The 19,066-nt window shown below is 44.8% G+C and overlaps 1 protein-coding gene across 7 annotated transcripts in view; it reads left to right on the top strand.

Annotated features, from left to right (window-relative positions):
- The window catches only part of RBM20 (RNA binding motif protein 20), a 107,725-nt gene extending 99,358 nt beyond the window's left edge, over positions 1-8,367 (top strand). For 6 of the 7 annotated variants that reach the window (XM_054832303.1, XM_054832300.1, XM_054832299.1 and 3 more), the window contains 2 exons: positions 250-371; positions 4,289-8,367. In XM_054832303.1, coding sequence (XP_054688278.1) covers positions 250-371; positions 4,289-4,399 — 233 coding nt within the window. In that variant the 3' untranslated portion in view covers positions 4,400-8,367. The remainder of the gene's footprint in view (positions 1-249; positions 372-4,288) is intronic. The other variant, XR_008577902.1, reaches the window with a different exon arrangement.
- The last annotated feature ends 10,699 nt before the right edge of the window (positions 8,368-19,066 follow it).

Here is a 19,066-nt window from a genome sequence, read left to right as displayed (position 1 = left end):
CCAGTCAATATTATGCACGGGAAGGTACATTTTTAAATATGTATAATATCTAAGAGAGAAGTGGAAGGTGTATTTGCAATGCATAGGATTTTAAACTGCAGCTCAGTATTGCAAAATCAGGGAAATCAGAGAAGTGGATCCAGGATTCAGCCTTTGTAACTGCAGCACCTTTTTTCTTTGAAAACAAGTTTATTGTGGAGGGGAAGGGTTTCAACTGCCATTTTAATGTAATTCAGAATTTCTCAATAGGTGTGGAATTTGTGGTGCCTAGAACCGGGTTTTACTGTAAGCTCTGCGGACTCTTCTACACAAATGAAGAGACAGCAAAGACAAGTCACTGCAGAAGTACTGTTCACTACAAAAATCTTCAGGTAAAAACAAACTTGAAGCTAGCTAACAACTAGTTTATGGGGGGGACTGTGCATAAGATAGATGATGCTATAAAAAATTAGGTTTTATGCTGTGGACAGAATTCAGATGAAGTGAAATTTAGATAAGCAAAACATTTCAGTAGTTCCAAATGTTAGCACACTAATTTCTCACTGCTAGATCCTTGGAATCAACTTCTGGATCATAAATAAAATGGGGCCAGGTGATAATTTTATTTTCTCATCTCTATTTTGTCCTTGTCACTAGCACAGAATGCAACTCAGATCTTGAGGGTCCCAGACATTTGTATCACTGGAGTCAGCCCAGCAGGAGCCTTTCTTATTTCTTAATTTCAGGTCCATTAAACATGCCACTTGTTTGATAATGTTGCCAGACTTATTTTTGCACTAGCGTGAATTTCTGCAGCGTGTTTCAGCATGCAGTACTTAGTGACGCACAGGCTCTCCGAGGTATTTCCTGTGACCTGCTGAAATCACCTCCCTGTGCTACAGAACAGCACAGCAGTTCAGCCACGCAAAACACCACTATTGAATAATTTCTATAAGGATATGCAGAAGCATGTAATTACTTGTATGGTTTCCACAAGCATATACTATAAGCATATCAACACTTCATAACAGCACACAGAGACCCTGGGTGCTTGCAGTTCACACAAAAGACCCTACCTTTATTACTTTTCAGATGCAGTTGATAGTAACGGTCATGACAGCATAAGCATTAACTGCCCTGTGCTCAGGGCTCCTCAGAGGAGGTGGCCTTGCCTCTCATCTGGAGTCCCTGCCTGTGTGCAGGGTGTGTACACTGCAGAAGACACTTTTCTCAGCAGTTCTTGGCGTTTGCCTACCCTTTGCAAAAGGCATGAAAGAGCAAGGCTGCTCCTTCTTTCTCTGTTCCTTCCCTCTGCCCATAGAAAATGCTGGAGCTCTGCTTCTCTTCAAGTAATAGCTATCTTTCCTTAACTGGCTAGCAGGCATTGGCTTTTCTAGTGACATTCAGAGTCAAATAATTTCTCTGGGAGAATTTTCTTCTTGACTTTCCTGAAGTTACACAGCTGTAATCATACCAGGGCCTCTGGCTTTCAAAGGCTGTGCCTGCAGAGCTGCAATGCTTGCCAGTAATGGATCCTCTAAGTGTAAGCTTGAAAAACAGGTGCCCAGTTTGCATGCCTTTTTTTGCTTCATACAAAAAAAAAAATCCAGAGGGATTCACCAAAGGTGGCACCACTCAGTGCAGGCTGTGTATCCCACGCAAGTCTGTCCCAAAGAAACTCTTGCTTAAAGCAGAGATTGCAAGTCCTGCCCCTGGCAACTGGTCCATGGGAAGAAGAAGGATTTTTCATTTTCTAAGTTATTTTGTTAAAGTCATAGAAAAAAGGTCCAACTAAAACTGAGTCAGTGAAAAAAAACCTCTTTGTCTCCCCATTAAGACATTTCCCATGAGCACTGTAGTAGATATCTAACACTGACTTGAGATAAAAGAACAAAGACCACAAAAGCTGTTAAAATTAAATCTGTCAAATATGGTAATGAAAACAGAATGTTCTGTCGAGCTGTACCTCTTATCTTACTAAATGGAGGAAGTAAATGTCTCATCCAACTTTTGCCCACTGAAGTGGAGACTCAGCAAATTTTAAATACTTGTTCTGTATTATTAGAACCCTTTTAGTTGCAATAATGCTTATTTATGCACTCTGCAAGAAATGGCAGTCTTCTCTTATGATGATGCAATTTAATGAGCGTATCCACCAACATAAGAACTATGGACTCTAACGTTTACTGTATGTGAAGCTATGGGACTGCTGCTGCAGATTTTCTGTTTTCTTGCTTACATGACAAATACCATTGTCCAATGACAATGACAAATGCTGTCATTATAGTTGATTTGCTACTTGTCATCTTTCATGTGATCTCCTTGGAGTCACATCCAAAATATATGTTCAGTGTTTGGATTTGCATGCAAAACTAAACAGCTTGTTTATCAGTTTTCTTCCAAAAGCCTTGCATAGATGACGACAATTTTGTCTTGAAGTAAAATAGTCAACTTCATCTAGGTATGGTGCCCCTTGAAGAACAGCAATCACTGGAAAAAAATCAACTGTTTCTTTGTCAGCCTTGCAGACTTTGTGTAATTTTCCTTTCTGTTCAGCTTAATGAATTATTTTCCCAGGTGGTATTTATATTTACAGATCCACTGCATTTCCCATGTCCAAAAAATCCATCATTTTGCCATCCCTCCCCCCACTACCACAAAAAGCTGTCAGATTCATCTGGTGTAAGCTACCTTGGCAACTCAGTGCAGCATTTTGTCCTGTTTTCCAGTGCCTTTATGCAGTATTCATCAAAACTTGTATTTAAATGAGAAAATATTTTTTCCTTGACTGACATTTTGCTATAAATTAATCTGAATGCCTGGTCTGTGAACTTCAAAACTGGTGTTTGTGGTACTCATGATAGCTGACAACGGCAGCTAAAGGTGGTGGATAAACCTCAATCTTATTTTGGTGGGTAATCATTAAAACCCAAAAATGCACGGGTTAGCTGATCCAATGACAAACGTTAGTGATTTATTACAGTTCATGGTGTATGGATCACTTCTCCCAGTCTTTATGGACCCTATATCTCTGTATACTACTGTAACATTTACTCTGGCTTTCTGCCACATGGAATTCTGTACCCAGAGATCAAGACTGAGAGTTGTGTAATTTCCACAGCCAAATCTCTATACCCAGAGTAACAAGGGTGCAGTCGTCATTTTGTCACAGGTATGCGCATTCATTACCATTACTGAGTCCCCTTCAGACGGACCTCTTACATCCAAAAGTTGTATTTATGTGAGACAACCTGGCAGTTTGAGACAACACAGCCCTTAGTTTTTTTTCCATCCGTTTCTCATTTCACCTCTCCCCATGGATGCCAAAGAGTAAACTGTACTCTGGGGGAATCCTGCAAGTAGATAAAATTTTGCGGTGATGTGAGATGCTCTTTTCAAAATAAATCAGAATGAATAATCAGCTAGCAAAGAGTCTTATGGTCTTAATAAAGTGTAGGTTAGCTTGTGGCTTAAGTCATTAATAAGAACATCTCTATATTATTATGTGGGAATTTCCCATGCATCTGTCTAGATGAGCTGCTGCTGAAGAAGCTTCTTTCCATCCATTTCTAGGTCTGTTGACCTTGAATAAATACTTTGAACACCATTTTCAGATGCACAGCAGTTCATTGTCCACTTCGTGTGCAGCTCTGCCAACTAAAGGCACTGCCAGAAGGCTGAAAACCTCACTGGCCATGTATATTTTTTTTAAATCACACTGACTACTCGAAGCACTGAAAGACTTTATCTTAGACAAACACAATAATGTAAATACTCTAGCCAGACTGCTAAATTGTGTTAATTACTACCAAGTTTGATTGTTCCCTTAAAAACAAATGTTCTTGTCCACGAGGTATATCTCTGAACTGGACATGCTGAAAATGTAACATATATGCTTTAAATTGTGACTCAGAAACTGCGTCTATTTTCTGACACACCAGTCTTACACCAGTGTAATTCCATTGACTCAATGGAGTTAGTTCCTGCCCTATAGCACATGGGAGTAGAGAGTTTTCAAGGAGAAAAGATGAGGTCTAGTTACCCAGACTGATGGGAGTCACAATCCCCCTGGTTCTGTCACCAGTTCCCCTTAGGGCACAGAGGAAATCACTGAACTCCTGTATTAAGGTAGTTTGCCTGACACAACTATATTTCCTGGCTTGAATTTTCACAAAAATGGGGCTTCTATGTGTTTCCTTCCCTTTTGAGATGCTGGGAGAGTGTGAGAGCTCTGAAAAGGCATAAAGCATCCCATGTTGAATATTTTCAGGTTTGGTAACAATGCTTTGTTTTTTTGATGTGATTGCAGAAGTATCTATCCCAGCTTGCAGAAGAGAGTCTGAAAATGAAGGAAGAAGGCAGCCATCTGCCTCAGGATGACACTGGCATTGTTCCTCACTTTGCGAAGAAAAAACTATGATGTGGATGAACTGGAAGAGCTATAATGAGTGAATGCTGATAATTTTTTTTATTATTATTTCTATGATATAACTGTCAATTTGCACTGTACAGAGGAGGGGAAATAAAGAGCATGTTCCATGCATCTATGCCCAGAGTGCCATTAAAAACCAAAATGCCTGAAACTGTTTCCCACGGTGAAGCAATGCTGGCATATCTGTAAGAAGTGGAGCAATTCTTTCTCACACTCTGCGTGCTGGGAGTGGTTTCCTAGATTAAATCAGAATTCTCAGGGATTCTTAAAGTTTTAATTCTGATGTGACACATCAGGTCAGGCAGAGTATTTAGAAGCACTCAGCATCCTCCAGTGGACGCTGGAAGGAAAGGAGATGTGACTATAAATAGGCTTTAATGTCGCTTAAAATATCTTCAGCCGTTTCACTCATTGCCCCAGTGAAAGTTAGGATTTGCATAGGACATCTAAAGCCATTGTGCTAAAACTAGTCAGTAGATGGCATAATATAAACCCCATCAGCATCCACCTCCACGTGTCTTAGAGCTTGGTGAAATTATAAGATGTTTGTGTTGTTAAGCACTGACTGTACGCTGATTGTGTTGTACGAATGCAGAGGGAGCCACAGTCTGTCCCAGGGACCTTATAGCCTGAACCCAGCAGAGCGAGAGCCATTCGAATGCACGTGCTGACAGCTAACCTGCTCTGGTTTTCAGCATCTTCCATAGTGTGATCAGGATGCTCTCCAGGTACCGTTGTGTTCAAAACTCTTCTTTTTGATAATTCTAAAGGGCGCCAACTTTGAGTCTTACAGACTTGAAACTCTCACGAGAGGCTTTTTAAAGCACCACATGTTCGGACCATGTCTCTTTTAGACATTTTATTCAAGATCCTGGCTTTTGGGGTCTTTTTGTTTTCTTTCAAGCTTGCTTTTCCTCAGCTTGGCAATGTTGAATTTTCCTGGTTTTCATGGAAAGATGCCAGACTGTTAATATTGTTTTTGTATTTTATTTCCCTGAATTTTTTAAGGCGAATACAAAAACTGATGGCTCACAGAGTGCTGCACTGAGAACACAGGATGCACCAGCAGCTCTGGCATTATTATGAGCTATTGTTTCTGCACAGTTGTTGCTTAGTATTTTGCAAAGTCCCTTTGAAACGCACCGTACAAGTTTCTGGTTCATTTCAATAGGCTTTGTGTAGTAAAGTGAATACGTATGCAAACCATTGCCAGAATTGATTCCGGAGTTACACTTTTATAAAATGCCTCACGCAATCTAGACAGATGGGGATTTGCAGATGTATTTCCATTCTTTGCCTGACTCTAATATTCATCACAGTATGTTCTGTAAAAATTGCTGGTGCTGGATGTCCTGCTTAGATGTCATGCAGAGGAAATAGTTTCCCAGAAGGTTCTAGCCATCCCTAAGAATGACATGGATGTCACAAAAGTGGCTAAATTGCCAAAACTGCTTCCACCAAAGTATTCGTTCCATTATGTCTTGTGCCAGCAGCCATGCTCCTTCTCTGAAGTACCCTGTAGCCAGGCAGTGTGTCTCTGAGGTGACTGGTGGTGTTGCCTGAAGCCCTGTTCCATTTCATGGCCTGTGCTTTCCACTCAGTTCTACCAGAGGTGGGTTCAGATTTCATATTTGGAATTCCTGCTTCTCGCAAGTTGAGGGATTCTTTGCATCCCAGATTCAGACGTGGCCTAGCCAAAAGACAAGGGGAAATGAAAAACATTACAGCCTAAACCCTCCTTTGTCCAGACTTGAAGTATGTTAAGACTTGGGTCCATCTGTCATTTAAAACAGCTTTTTTTTTTTTCGCTTTTTTTTTTCTTTTTTTTTTCCCTATGGAAAAATATAATAATATTGCAGACCAGGTATTTTTCCTTCAAGGCTTGGGTTTTATTTTGACTGTTTGTTTTTCACATTGCAGTGAAATTTGAGCACAGGGCTGTTAGGGCAAGAGCTTTTATTGCAAGCTGTAAGATTACGAAAATGGCAGTAAAGATTGTGCAATTGTCTTCTAAAGCACAGCTCTCAAGCTGGTCATGTATCATCTGCATATGAAGCTCCCTTCATGCCCTTCAGCACAATCTGAGCACAAGGGAAGGAAATCGCTACAAATGCAAGCATCAAATCTTTGAAGCTAACCCTGCTATCAAACTGGGGCTCTCACCAGCCTAATGGGAGCTTGTTAGACCATGTGGTTAAGGTTAATTGGATGTGAGACATAGCTGACTGTATATCAAAGTCATATGCCTCCAGCAACTTTATCCCCAGGTAACCTCAAATGGGAAAAGTATCGCTGTTATTATTCTTTATTTGGATTGCAGTAGAAGCTACAGGTCCACTGCTTTTATTATAGGCACGGCACAAATCCACAACAAAGACTTTCCCAGGCCAAAGAGCTTTAAATCAGACTTTCTGAAAACAGACAACAGGTGGATACAGGCAGGCAGGGAAGGCAGTAGGTAACCATGAGATTTTGACTGGCAGCAGAGGAATAATTAAAGTGAGTGTTTACCCAGGGGCTTATTTTTGGATTTACGGGAGATGATTCAAACTACTTTCCCCCTCCTGTGGTTCTGAACCAGGTTCACTCCCATTATTCACAGCCTGCATGTTTAACCTCCTTTTTATTTCCTGGCCAGTTGCATCAGACACACAAAATCCCTTCCTGAGAGAATGGGCCTCAGTGTATCCTTCAGTCCCCCAGCGCTTAAGTCTCGGTCTCCATCCCAGGCTCCAAAAGCTGGAGTCTTGACCGAGTCTCACCAGGAACTGTCCTGGCTCCAGATACCTTGTTTGGGTCATGGGGACAGGCCCTTGCTTGCCATGAGGAAGGAGGAGGCTACAGATGGCATCTCTGCCCTGTAGTTTCCTGTTCTGGCGGTAGATGACTCAAGCGAGTGATGCAGGTGCAGTGCCCAGCCCCGCAGACGTGATCAGACCCAGACATTTGTAGAAGTGTTGTGGACACCCCATCCCTTTGGGCTCTGTCTGACGCAACAGCAATCCACAAAATCCTGGGTACGGCCAAATGGGCGATTCCCCTTCTGAGAAGGTCCTTTCTCTCTCTAAAACTCAACATTTGAAAGCAGTTAAAAGCAATCCCAAGTCTCAACTAGCTCCTAATGATCCCTATGATCACTTTTCAGCCTGATGCACTTTGAGAACTCAGAGATAATCTCCTTCCCTCTCCAACAGGCCATCATGCAATGCTGACAGGCACTCAACTTCTCTCTACTACCTATTCTGCTGAGGAAGAAGGCCACTGTAGGCAGCCGCTTACCTTTCTCAGCTTGTGTAAAAATTGTGTTGTTCCTTTTGGTTTATTATATTGAAAATCTTGACTTTTTTTAGTTGGCATAATTCATCATCGCTATCATCCACGCTGTTTATTAATACATATATATATATATATAGCACAAAGCAGGCTCAGGTCTAGCCAAACAAATATTGATATTTAAAAAGGAGCTTCCTTAATATATACAAACCGTTTCAACACATCTCAACCAAAGATTGCACTTTTTTAATAGGGACTGTGATTTTCATCTTTGTGAAATCTGTATTGATCTCAAATAGTCTTTAATGTCAATCTGCGACTTACTTTCTTTGAAGTAAAAAGTAAAAGAATTAAACATTTGCCCCGTAAGATTAGACAAAGTTTCATATTGGCTTTAACACTAAATTAGTGTTAGGCTGGTTATATTCAGGGTTTTTCTATTCTCTAAGGATTAAGGCTGTGATTTGTTGAATTATACTTGAACTGGACCAGATGTACTATTTATTGAGCTTATATAATCTTGTTAATTTAAGTTTTGGCTTGTAAACAGTTGGAATTTGTTAGTACTTATTTAATTATGTAGGAACTGTCACCAATATTAACTGATCTGTGTAACTGATTGCAAAGTGTTTCAATTTGTGTTTCTTAAAAAGAAAGATTTTAATAAAGAGAATTATAAAGCATATACATTGGTGGGCAATTTGTCCCAGCAACAACATATTTCTAGCTTCCCAGGGGATCTATTAAAAATCAAAATGAATAAAAGATAGTTTGGGGGGGGGGGGATAAGAAGGAAGCAGGAGGCCAAAATGTTTGCTTTTAAATATAATTTCTAGAAGCTGTGATTCTTACCATGTAGCTCCCGCTGTACAGATTGCAAGTGATTGCTGTCGCCTGGTGCTGAAGTTGAAGTGAACTCATCTCAGCGGTTCACTCTGTAATTACTATTAATTGTTATTACCTACTCCTGTCCCTCTAGATATGTCCTCGCTTCCCTTTTTCCTCTTTATTTCCGAATGAACTGGGCAAGCTGTCTCTCCCCTGGCTTTTCTGTCTCCATCCAGGTTGTCTTCTCATCCTTCTGAAAGCACCATATAAAACCATCCCCAGCCAAGCACCTTCTCCACCTCACGTCAACCTAAGTCCCCCTCTTTGCCTGTTTACCCTGTTTCTCTTGTGCTCTCCCTCTGCCTTTGCTGATTTTTCTTCTTTTCAGCAGACTGTCCTCCCCGGTGCCCTCCCAGCTCCACGGGGACCTTTCTCACTTCCTGGCCTTCTCCCTGCCTCACCTCCATCGCCAGCAACTGGAGCTCCTGGGAGGAAATACTCAACTTCAGTCAGGGTGATGTAAAGACATGCTCGTACTAAATATTTAAAGAATGCAATGAGGACAAAAGCTGAGGGGAAACTTCACCACCAGCTTTAATGAATTCACTCGGCAGAAAACACTAGAAGGAAAACTGAGACAAGGCAACGTCCAGTCCCTGTGCAAGGCAGGGCAGGGGGCACTGTCACAGCACGAGCTGAGGGAGGGAAATGGGGCTGTCTGCCCCACTGAATAGCCGGGGAAATGGGTCATGGGCAAAAAGACTGGCACTCGGGTTTTCTGAATCCCCAGTTTGTTAAATCAGTGCTTTAGCGTCTTTTAAGTAACTGTTTTGCAGCTGAGGCACACGTGTTGCGTATTTTAAGTACAAATGGTTTCAGTTCTTCTGTCCTGGATGTACTGAAACCTTCATACGTGTGATTTTGATACCCTCTCATCGCAGCTATGAATCTCTCGCTCTGGAAATCAAGCAAATCAATCTTGTGTTAACTTGGCATCATATATTCATAACAAAATAAAATCCAAACTGTGGTGTTCAAAACATAATGAGTTTCCAGTCCAGATTTTGTCACACTCAATTTTCTTGGTGGAAAGGGGAACTCAGGTGTGAAAGACTTCACAAGTGAACACCAGCCTGCACCCAAATACCAGCTTGGCCTTTTCATGCAAGGCTGTGACCGACCTCCCTTGGACAGCCGGGCTGTAACCCAGTGTCCTGCCCGACCGGCAGAGCAGACCAGGTCAAGGCTGTCCAAAACCAGGAGCCCTCCCTGGGAAGCTGACCGGGAGGGAGGGCAGGCGTGTGTGGGGAGCCAGGGCCGGTGCTGCCTGCTCTGGGTCAGGCTGCTGTGGGGCTCGGCCAGTGGATGCACCACCCTGACGGCAAGTGAGGCCAAGCTGATGGGCAGCTTGCTGCAGCATGTGTCGGCGTCGTGCGGATAGGCCTCCCTTCGCCTGCTTTTCCATCCACCTGATGCAACCTGGGACTCTGCTGTGTTTGTGCAGGTGGCAGCGAGGGCAGCCCGAGAGAGCAGGTTCACCTTTGCTTACTTTTCTGTATCTGACTCTGCCAATCTCCACTTATCTATGTCAATATGTTGAGCTCTCCTCGTGTGCTTGGCTTGCCTGATGCAATGCCGCAAAGTGAAGCCGTGGAAGTATGTGGTACGTATTCCTGGAGAAAAAGTTGCCCCTGTTGTGGAGAAGAGGGAAACAGGACAAGGACCAGGCATTCTTCCTACAACAGCTTAGTGGAACTGAGTAATGCAGCAGTGAAACAAAAAATATCCTTTTCCCTTGCACAAAAGCAATATCCATAAGGATCAGCGGCCTCATTGCAGGGCCTGAGCTGGCCTTACTGACCCCGTGGCCAGCAATGCCCTCCACCTCCCCTGGCATGTCACACCTCCCCTTTGCTCGCCTTCAGTGGAGCTATGGTGTGGTACAGCGCTGGCAATCTGGCCCCAATCTTTATGAAACACAATGTTCTGTACTAACCTAATATATTTACAGCACCATGGAAACGCGACTCCCCAGATGCTGAAGTGAAAGAACCAGAGGTAGTTTCCATCTCTTCTTTTGTAGCTGTCCCCTTTTAGTGCCAACGTGAAGCACAGGACGGCCCCGACAGGTATCCTGGGGGCTGGGGAGCGGGCAGGGGAGTGGTGGGGCCACCAGGACCATTGTCCATGCTGTGAAGATAGTTTTCCTAGGGCTCCTTGGCACACAATTGCATCAGCCTACTGCAGGGTGAGATTTCTAATCAGATACCTGAGGTGATTAAAGCCAGTGAGCTCTTTCCTTTCAGTTCACATCAGGCTTATTCTGGTTAAAGGGCTGTCTGTTAGAAGCAGTGTTTAGCCACCTGAAGTAGCTTCATTTAAACTGAAATAGGAGCATACGTCAATTTTTAATTAACTGGGTCAGATTTGAATGAGTGGGCATGTCCAAAAGCTTTTTGTGAACTAGAGAGCTGCGCAGGGCAGGCTGAATCCAGCCTACTAAACGTTTAAATAATTGCCAGGCAGAGTCTTGGCCAATATTCCTCAAGGTAAGACAGTAAGTATCAGCAGCACAGCCCTGGGTTGAAAGGCAGTGCTTCCAGCCTGATTTCTTCCCAGTACCTTAGAAACGAAGGTTCCTGTTTATAAGCTGTCCTCCCCTTATTCCTGAGCCTTGTTTGAGGACATGCATATTAGTTCCACCTTCCTTAAACACAGTCTCGGTGTCTTTAGAGGACACAGGAAGCCTGTTTTGTTTGTGGGTTTCTTCTCTGGCTGGGCTGTGTTTTCATTGCAGCTAGTTTATCTTTGGCAGATAGCAACGTGTTCTTGGCAGCAAACTTTCACCTTGAGCTCAGGGGGTGTAGCCACACTGTGTTTTGCACACCTGCGGTGGGGAACTAGGAAAAATGATGTTAAAACCAGTTTCACAGCTGTGCTATCAGTGCTTTGCAGAGGTCCCAGCTCCCAAGACATGGGCACATCGGAGGGCAGCATGTGTGTGTGCGTGTGTGTGCATGAGCAAGACTTGTGCTGCCTTGCATGGACTTTAGCATTAAGCAGCTGGCAGTCGGACGTACTTCGTCAACATTACAATCACAAGTACTAGTGTTTTGGGGTGTGCCCAAGTTGAGTTTCTACTCTCCTTATTCACCCTGGTCACTGTTACTTCCCGTAAGACTCTCGCTGTAGGTATGAGCAGCGGTGGCGAGCCTGCTGAGCCCCTGGGTGCAGAGGGACATACACAGGGACTGGTATCGGTGTTCCCTGAAGCGCCCTTGCCACAAAGTGCAGGGTCTCTGGAAACAAGGCAGACCTTAAACAGGCGTGCTCATAGCAGATTCGGCTGTGTAGAAAGAAAGCACACTGAGACCAACGGGAAGAGCAGCCCAGGTCTGTCCTGATGCTAATGGGGGTCAGCACTGCTATGACTGGGCTATTCCCATGCCTGTTTCCATCTGATTGCAATTGGGAAAGATTAACTCAATTAGGCAGGATATGCTAGATATTAGTCTGCCAACAGATCAGCAAGGCAGCCAGGATGCTGTAAATGACCCCAGAAGCCTTTTCCTTCTTTTTGTCTCACAAATTAGCCTGGCTGGGGGGTGAGGGTGGGGGACAAGGGGTATTTTAGTGAGGCAGGGTAAGGATTTGCCATTGGATGTTCCCTTCCTGCACCAGGCACAGAAGGAAGCCCAGCTGCTGCTGGGGCGCGTGGAGACCCGGCAGTGCCTTGTGTGACTGATGCCAGGCTGTGTATGAAATGGACCTAAGAGATCCGAAATAAATTGGTAGGACTGTGTTCACTGGTATTTCCCACCAGCAAGCTGATGTCCCTGTGACTGCACGTTTGTAGGCTGTGTGTTACCTGCTCTTTTGCTTTTCTCTTTCTGCAAAGGCAGATGCTGGTTCACCAGCTGCTGCTATTCCGCCATTGGCACGTCACTTCCCAAACCCGCTCCGTGGCGTCTGATCCCAAAACCAGTGGTGAGAGTCTGTTTGAATCGAGGGCTGCTTGATCCTTAAGGTTAGTTAAGTACCTGTTTAAAACAGCATCAAATGCAAGCAGTGCCTAGCAGTGTGAGAAAGTGCTGGGCTCTGCCAGCCCAGTAAAATGAGGAAAGAAAACCTGAAGTGAAAGAAACCCATCAGAAATACGGTTTGGGTACGTTCCCCCTAGGAGCCGCTCCATCTTTGTGCACTCAGGGCTCGTTCACATGGCAAGGAATGGCATGAACTCACTTCCACGAATTACTTCTTGTCAGCCAAGCAAAGTGGGAAGTAAATTGTGTTTGCTTAAACCACCATGCAGGTGGTCTACGCAAGTGGATGTTAGCTCACGAGGAGCAGGGGAGGTGTGCGCACCGGGAGTCAGCGTGGGACAGCTGATACACAATAACTAGCGCTGCCGTGGTATCTTGACTGCTTGTGATTGTGTGTACATGCCTGAAGACGCAGACGGTATAAAGCAGAGCAATGCTTATGAGGTTTTTGAAGCTCACATCTGCTCTTATTTGGTCCTGGAGGCTTTCTGCAAAGACCACCCACTGAAAGGAAGAAGAATCATTTTCCTGAAATGCCAGGGACCAAGACATGTATTCAACCTCATTCAATGCCTTTCTATGATCTTGTGGAGCCTTTGAATTCCTCTTTACCTACAAGAGGTTTACTACAGTGCAAAATGAGCTCCCAGAGCAAAAAGACTTTCCTTTCTGAGGGGTATGGGTTGTTGAGGCTCCAAGTCTTCCATCTTTAAAGATTAATGCTTTGAGGTGAGTTGTCATAGGTTGCTAAAATAATCTTTTCTCACTGCTTTCCTCATGTCAGCATTTCTAGAGCTCCAGTGCGTTGCGGCTGCTGTTGTGATGTAAGGATTTATGAATGGCTGCAAAGTTCAAAGGCATATTGGCAACCCCAAGTACCAAAAAGCCAGGAGTCAGCCCAAGCCCTGCCCCATTTCCCAAGAAGAGGTTGTGTGCCAACTATTTCTTTTCCCAACTTTTTTTATTATTAGCCAGCAAACTTTAGGATCTCTTTATTCATCTCCCAGTTTTTGGGCATTTAGGTTGCACTAGTTTCTTGTTTTCAAATCTTTCATCCACAACCTTGAGGGCTAGGGACTTACTTTGTTTATAAATCAAAGCTACAATTCCCTTGTTTCAAGGAGCTGGGATTTTAGGATATATTCCCCAAAGCATAAAAGTTGTGATAAAATCGCAGGAGTTGCCAGCAGTGCACAGAGTCTCCTCTGTTTGGAAGAGGAGGCATTGGACTGCAGCGAGCTGCAGGCATCACTAGCTACTGTCGTGTTAGTGAGTCAAATAAAAATAACATTGTGGTTAAACATCAGCTCTGCAGGCCTAACTAAAGAAGATAACCTCATCTCTTTCTAGCTGCAGAGCTTCACAAAAGCTCTGCCTTTGTAATCCTCCGGATTAATGTTCACACTCAAGCTCTCTGCCTCAGAAGGCCCCAGCACCCCTGGCAGAGTGGATTTAAAAGTATAAAGCCCTCCCCGGGATGCAGGAGAGGCTGGTGCCAGCCAGGCACCTCCTGGGACACGTGGCTGTGGCTGCTTCCAAACCAGCAGCATTTCAGCCCAAGTGATCTTCCTTTCTTCCTCCTCGATCCTCTTCACCGTTGCTTTATTCCAGCTCCGTGCCGCCTTTCACGTAGCCCCCCTCAGCTTGAATCAGATCCCTATTGTCTGTGTTGTCAACACAGCTGCTTAAATCCCTTCCCCCAAATACCCCTGCTTTCCAGAAAGCTCCTGCCTGCAAGGGCCAGGTGCTAGTCTGAGTTTGCGGCTTTTTGTCAGGTCCCTCAGAATCCTGTTTGGACCAGCATGAAGTCAAAATGGAGACAAACTCAGGAAAACTCTCCGCTTCAGCACAGCCTGATGCTCGCTGACTGCATGCCGGTGGCTGCTGCAGCGCTCCGGCCTGAGACTGACGGGCAATGCAGAGCGAAGCGAATGATTAGCATTATTAAAAACGCTTTGCAATTATACAGCATCTTTTCATCTAAAGATTTCAAAGCTTCGTAGCACTCACACAAAGTTACTTATTATCCCTGGAGTTTAGCAGCGTCAGGAAATGAAGGAAAGCAGCTAAGTGACTCGCCTTAGGTCATGCAGAAAGTCGGCGTCAGAGGTGGGAACGCGGCCCCGAAGTGCTGACTCTACGGCTCATGCCCCAGTGCAAGGACACACCTTGCCTTCTCCTGTGCCAGGCCGCTCCTTGGGGAGCGTGGAGATGGGGGGAAGCGCTCGGCCCCCCCAGAGGGTCAGCAGAGCCCTGGCAGTGCTCAGGAGGTGCCTGGCTGGGAGCAGCCCCCACCCTTCCCAAGCCCTGCTCCCTCCCCCAGGAGCCCCTGCACACCGCCGAGGGGCTCTCGTGGGATCTCTTGTGCCTGAGGCTGCAGTCCAGCTTGCCACTGCACAGTGTGGCCGAGTCCACGGCAGCAGGACCTGGAGGGCAAGGTGCGTTGCGGTGTGCCCCTGGGCTGAGCATCGCCGCTGCGGCCCCCATCCCCAGCACGCTCCCTCCAGCCTCCTGGCTGTACGCACACGGGGAGACTGTGAGGCCCTTCCTTGACAGAAGAAACGCTTCAACCTTGATACCCCAGAACATGCTATGCAGAAAGTGGTGAGGACAGAAGTGGTTTTGCTTATCTCAGCACCGCTACTCTCCTGCTAGCCGAGCCCTGGCTACAATGAAGGTGCGGCAGCACTGACTCCCTCCAGACCAGGTGGTCCAAGCCTGCCAAGGAGCCTAATATACGTGCAGACACCTGCCAGGAGATCAGAAATACATTTCTAAGATGTTACGCTCTTTGGCTGGCTCAGCCGGCTGTGCTGCAGGATGCACTGGGTGCCAAACCTCCGTGCCTTGCAGCAAGAGAGATGAAAACGTCAAGCCCTTGTGCACTGTCACTTCTCTGATTTCAGGCTGGTGCTGGGACTTTGGGACAGTGTGGCAGCAGGGACGAAAGCCAGAAGGAGGGACTGAAGAGGAAGAGAGAGAGAGAGACAGAAGAAAAGCAGGCGTGAAATGGTGAAGAGAGGCAGGTAGACCTCTAGACCTCACTGGCCAGGAGAAGGCCTTGGCTGAGTCTCCCGGTCCCGCTGAGGTAAAACACCTTTTTGGTGTTTAACACAAAAGGTGACTTGCTCAGTTTTACTTTTAAGGTGAAAAATTTATTTCTAAAAAGACATTAATCTACTTCTCCTTTTCCATTCTCTCGTGCTTATTTTTACCCTAGAAATATGAGGAAAATCCACTTTGATCAAGTTTTTTTTTCAAGACTTGAGATACTTCAGGTTTTTTAATGATAAACAGTACCCTGCTTAAAATATTATATCCCTTCGATCAAATCAGGCATGACTGATACAGCTTCAGACTTCCAAGGGGCATATTTAAATAAATCACAGGAACTAATCCATATAGTCAGCTTTCCTTAGGAGCTTGGGGATTTACATGTCTAAACTTTACTGGGATGAGATTCCAGGACTGGGGATAAAACTCCAGTTAATTAAGCATAACTTCAGTGGGGATAAAACCCAGGCAAGGGTTTTGAATGAATTTTGAATTAATTGAATTTCAGCCTCAGGAATGATACTGAGAATGAGCAGTCATTACAAGGAATCATTTTAAAAAGCAAAAGAACTGATTGGTTATAAAAGCTATGTCTCAAAAGTGAGTCGGAATTTTGTCTTTTACAGGATACTAATAAAAATGGGAAAATATTTTCCCCACTTGCATACAGCTGAAGAAAACAGGGAAGGAAAAAGAGATCTTACATGGGACTGAGGTTAATGTATAGTAGGTATGTGCAAAACCCAAACTCATACTTTGCCTTAACCTTCTCTGAGGATGAGGATGTTAATCATGTGGCTGCAGATGAGAAAGGTAATGGGATGGGGGTATGGAAATGTTCACAGCCAGAATAAAAGCGAATCTCAGGGCTCCTTCCTGCACTGGAGGCAGAGGAACGGGCTAATCCAGATGCCAGAGCTCCAGAAGAACTGGCCCGATGTCTTTAACAGGTCCCTCAGTCAGAGGCAGGAGCACAGTGAGCCCATACAGAAGAAGTGAACTGATCTGGACAAGAATGGGCAGGATGGTTTCAGCTTAATAGTACATGGAAAGCTTCAGAGCAAATGGTGAAGGAAAGGCTAGCAAAAGAGAGGGAGGTAAATGGCATGAGATTAAATGGGTTTATCAAACCCATTTATCTTTCTTGGGCAAGGTAAGCTGCAAGCCGTTTGGTTAGTGAAGGAAATAGGGTGGATCTCACCTCTCTGGACTTAAATTGCACATTTCATATGGTGCCATGTGGAAAGTTGTTAAGAAAAGGGAGAAGTGATTTAGCACAAGGTATAAACCCTGTAAAGACCTGCTGCGAGAGCAGTGCACGGCTGTCAGGCTGAAGGGCAGTTACCAGGGGAGTGTTAAACATCACTCCTGGAGATCTGGCAAAGTACTTTTGTAAATGAGCTTGGCACTAATGTTAGTGGAGAACTGGTGAAATTGCTGATGACAGAAAACATGAAGCAACCTCAGGACAAAGGAGGTTTGAGATATTACACAGAAAAAAGTAGTTGGCAACAGAAAGTGGCGGTCATAGCCCTTTCCTACAAGCTAGTTGGTAGCTCACTTTGATCCCCGAATAACTGACTCTCCAACAGGGTGGAAACGTGAAGCGAGAAATGCAGTGCTGGAAAGCAGCAGGAATGGTGCAGCCCGGGCTGCAGCAAAGGCTGGGGTGTGCTGGAGGATGGGCTTCATCTCGCTTCAATTTTGCAAAGTAAATGCTGAGAGCAGGAGGCTTTCTCTGAATAAAACCTCCCAGGGAAGGAGAGGGAAGAGCTGATGGTGCTAAGGGCCAGTGCTGGTACAGAATAAACGATCAAAAAGAGGCTTCAGACATTTTGGTTAGAAGATTGTTACTAACCATTTGACAATGTGGTTCAGGAACAGCCTACCCAATGCAGTCATGCATGCAAAATATTCATTCACTTTGAGGACGGAACTTGATAAGTTTATGAAAAGGATTATATCACATGGTGCCTGTGCCTGGAGACCTGGTAGCACAGAAGTTCCTGCCAGTCCTATGTACAAAGGTAAATATTCTGTAACCTTCTGTCAATATAAATATGGAGCATGTGATTATATACACACAAAAAGCAGGCACATGATTTATTAATCACGGGACCTCAGCTTGTCAAATAATAATTACAAGGCAATAACAAACCTTGTTTTAATAAATGGCTCCCTAAGATTTTCTCCCACAGTAAACCAGAAAAAAAAGGACAATTATTCCCAGGTAAAGGTGGTATTTGGTGTTTCTGGTTGTTAGCTTTTAAATGAACTCACTGTCTGGAACCCTTAAATCAAGTACCCTCATTTTTCTGCAGATTTCACAAGTTCAGCCCTTTCCAGTAAAGTGTCTTTTCAGATGTGTGATTGCCTTTTATTAAGGCAAGAATGAACAGATGACAACTGCAGCACAGAGGAGACATGCCTGGAACAGTTTCACAAAGCAAACCCAATTCTACCCCTTCTGCCAGGAGGGCGTACTCAGAAACGTGAAGACGGAAGGCTTTTTGTGCAATGTGAAGGGCAAGCCCTGGAAAGCCATGGTAGAGACAGACAAGCTGTGGTTCGGGAAAGTGTTTATCCAAAGCCATCGCAGTGGGTGACACTTCCGTTTCCACGCTCAGGCAAACTCGAGCCGATCCCCCTCCACCTCCTAGCCTTGACAAGCGCTGCACACACAGCTCTGCAGCACAGCTCCATTCCCAGCTCACGGACAGAGCTGCAGGAGAATGTTCTAAAGCAACCCTAATTACTGAGCATTAAAAAAAGGGAAGGTGTGTTTTAGTCTCCTTTCAACCTGGGGCTGACGCTGCCTGATGGAGAACGGGAATGCTGTGCTTGCAGTTCATTTTATGAAGGCACCTCTGCAGAAGATGCAAAAATAAAAGCAGGCTAAAGGAAAAGAAAGCAGAAGGCCAAGAGACAGGCAACTGAACAGAGCAGATTGATTTCACAGATATGATACAGTTTTGCTGTCTGCATTATGTGTGGAAATTTATATTCCAAGTGACACAGTAACAGACTCGATTGTAATCAAACAGCACTGCTGAGGTGTCAGGAGCACAGATGCTGTCTTTCAAAAATATTTAAAACAGAAAGTAAAACTTTGAAAAATCCGCGGTGGCGACTGCAATGAAAATGCTCTGCGATGTTTCTAACCCAACACAACTTCTCTCTGCTTTTCACTGCTCTCTCTGGTGCTGGAGGTCTGACGACCTACATGAGTCACCTCAGTTACAGCTCAGATAAACCACGATGAAAAAGCAAAGACCGGCATCAAACTGGCCAGAGCAGCCTGGAGACGCGCAGTGTCTATTGTGCACTAGACATCGGACAGGGGGAAGGGCTGCTCCTCGCATTTTGGGGAACTTCAGCCAATGGATTCCTCCCCTGGGTGTTACGGGAGGGCTTGGCCAGCGTGTGAGAAAGGGAGGGCAGAGTTTGAAAACAACCC

This window comes from Grus americana, chromosome 7, assembly GCF_028858705.1.
Source record: "Grus americana isolate bGruAme1 chromosome 7, bGruAme1.mat, whole genome shotgun sequence".
Taxonomy (NCBI): Eukaryota; Metazoa; Chordata; class Aves; order Gruiformes; family Gruidae; genus Grus; species Grus americana.
This window is presented reverse-complemented; position numbering and strand designations above follow the sequence as displayed.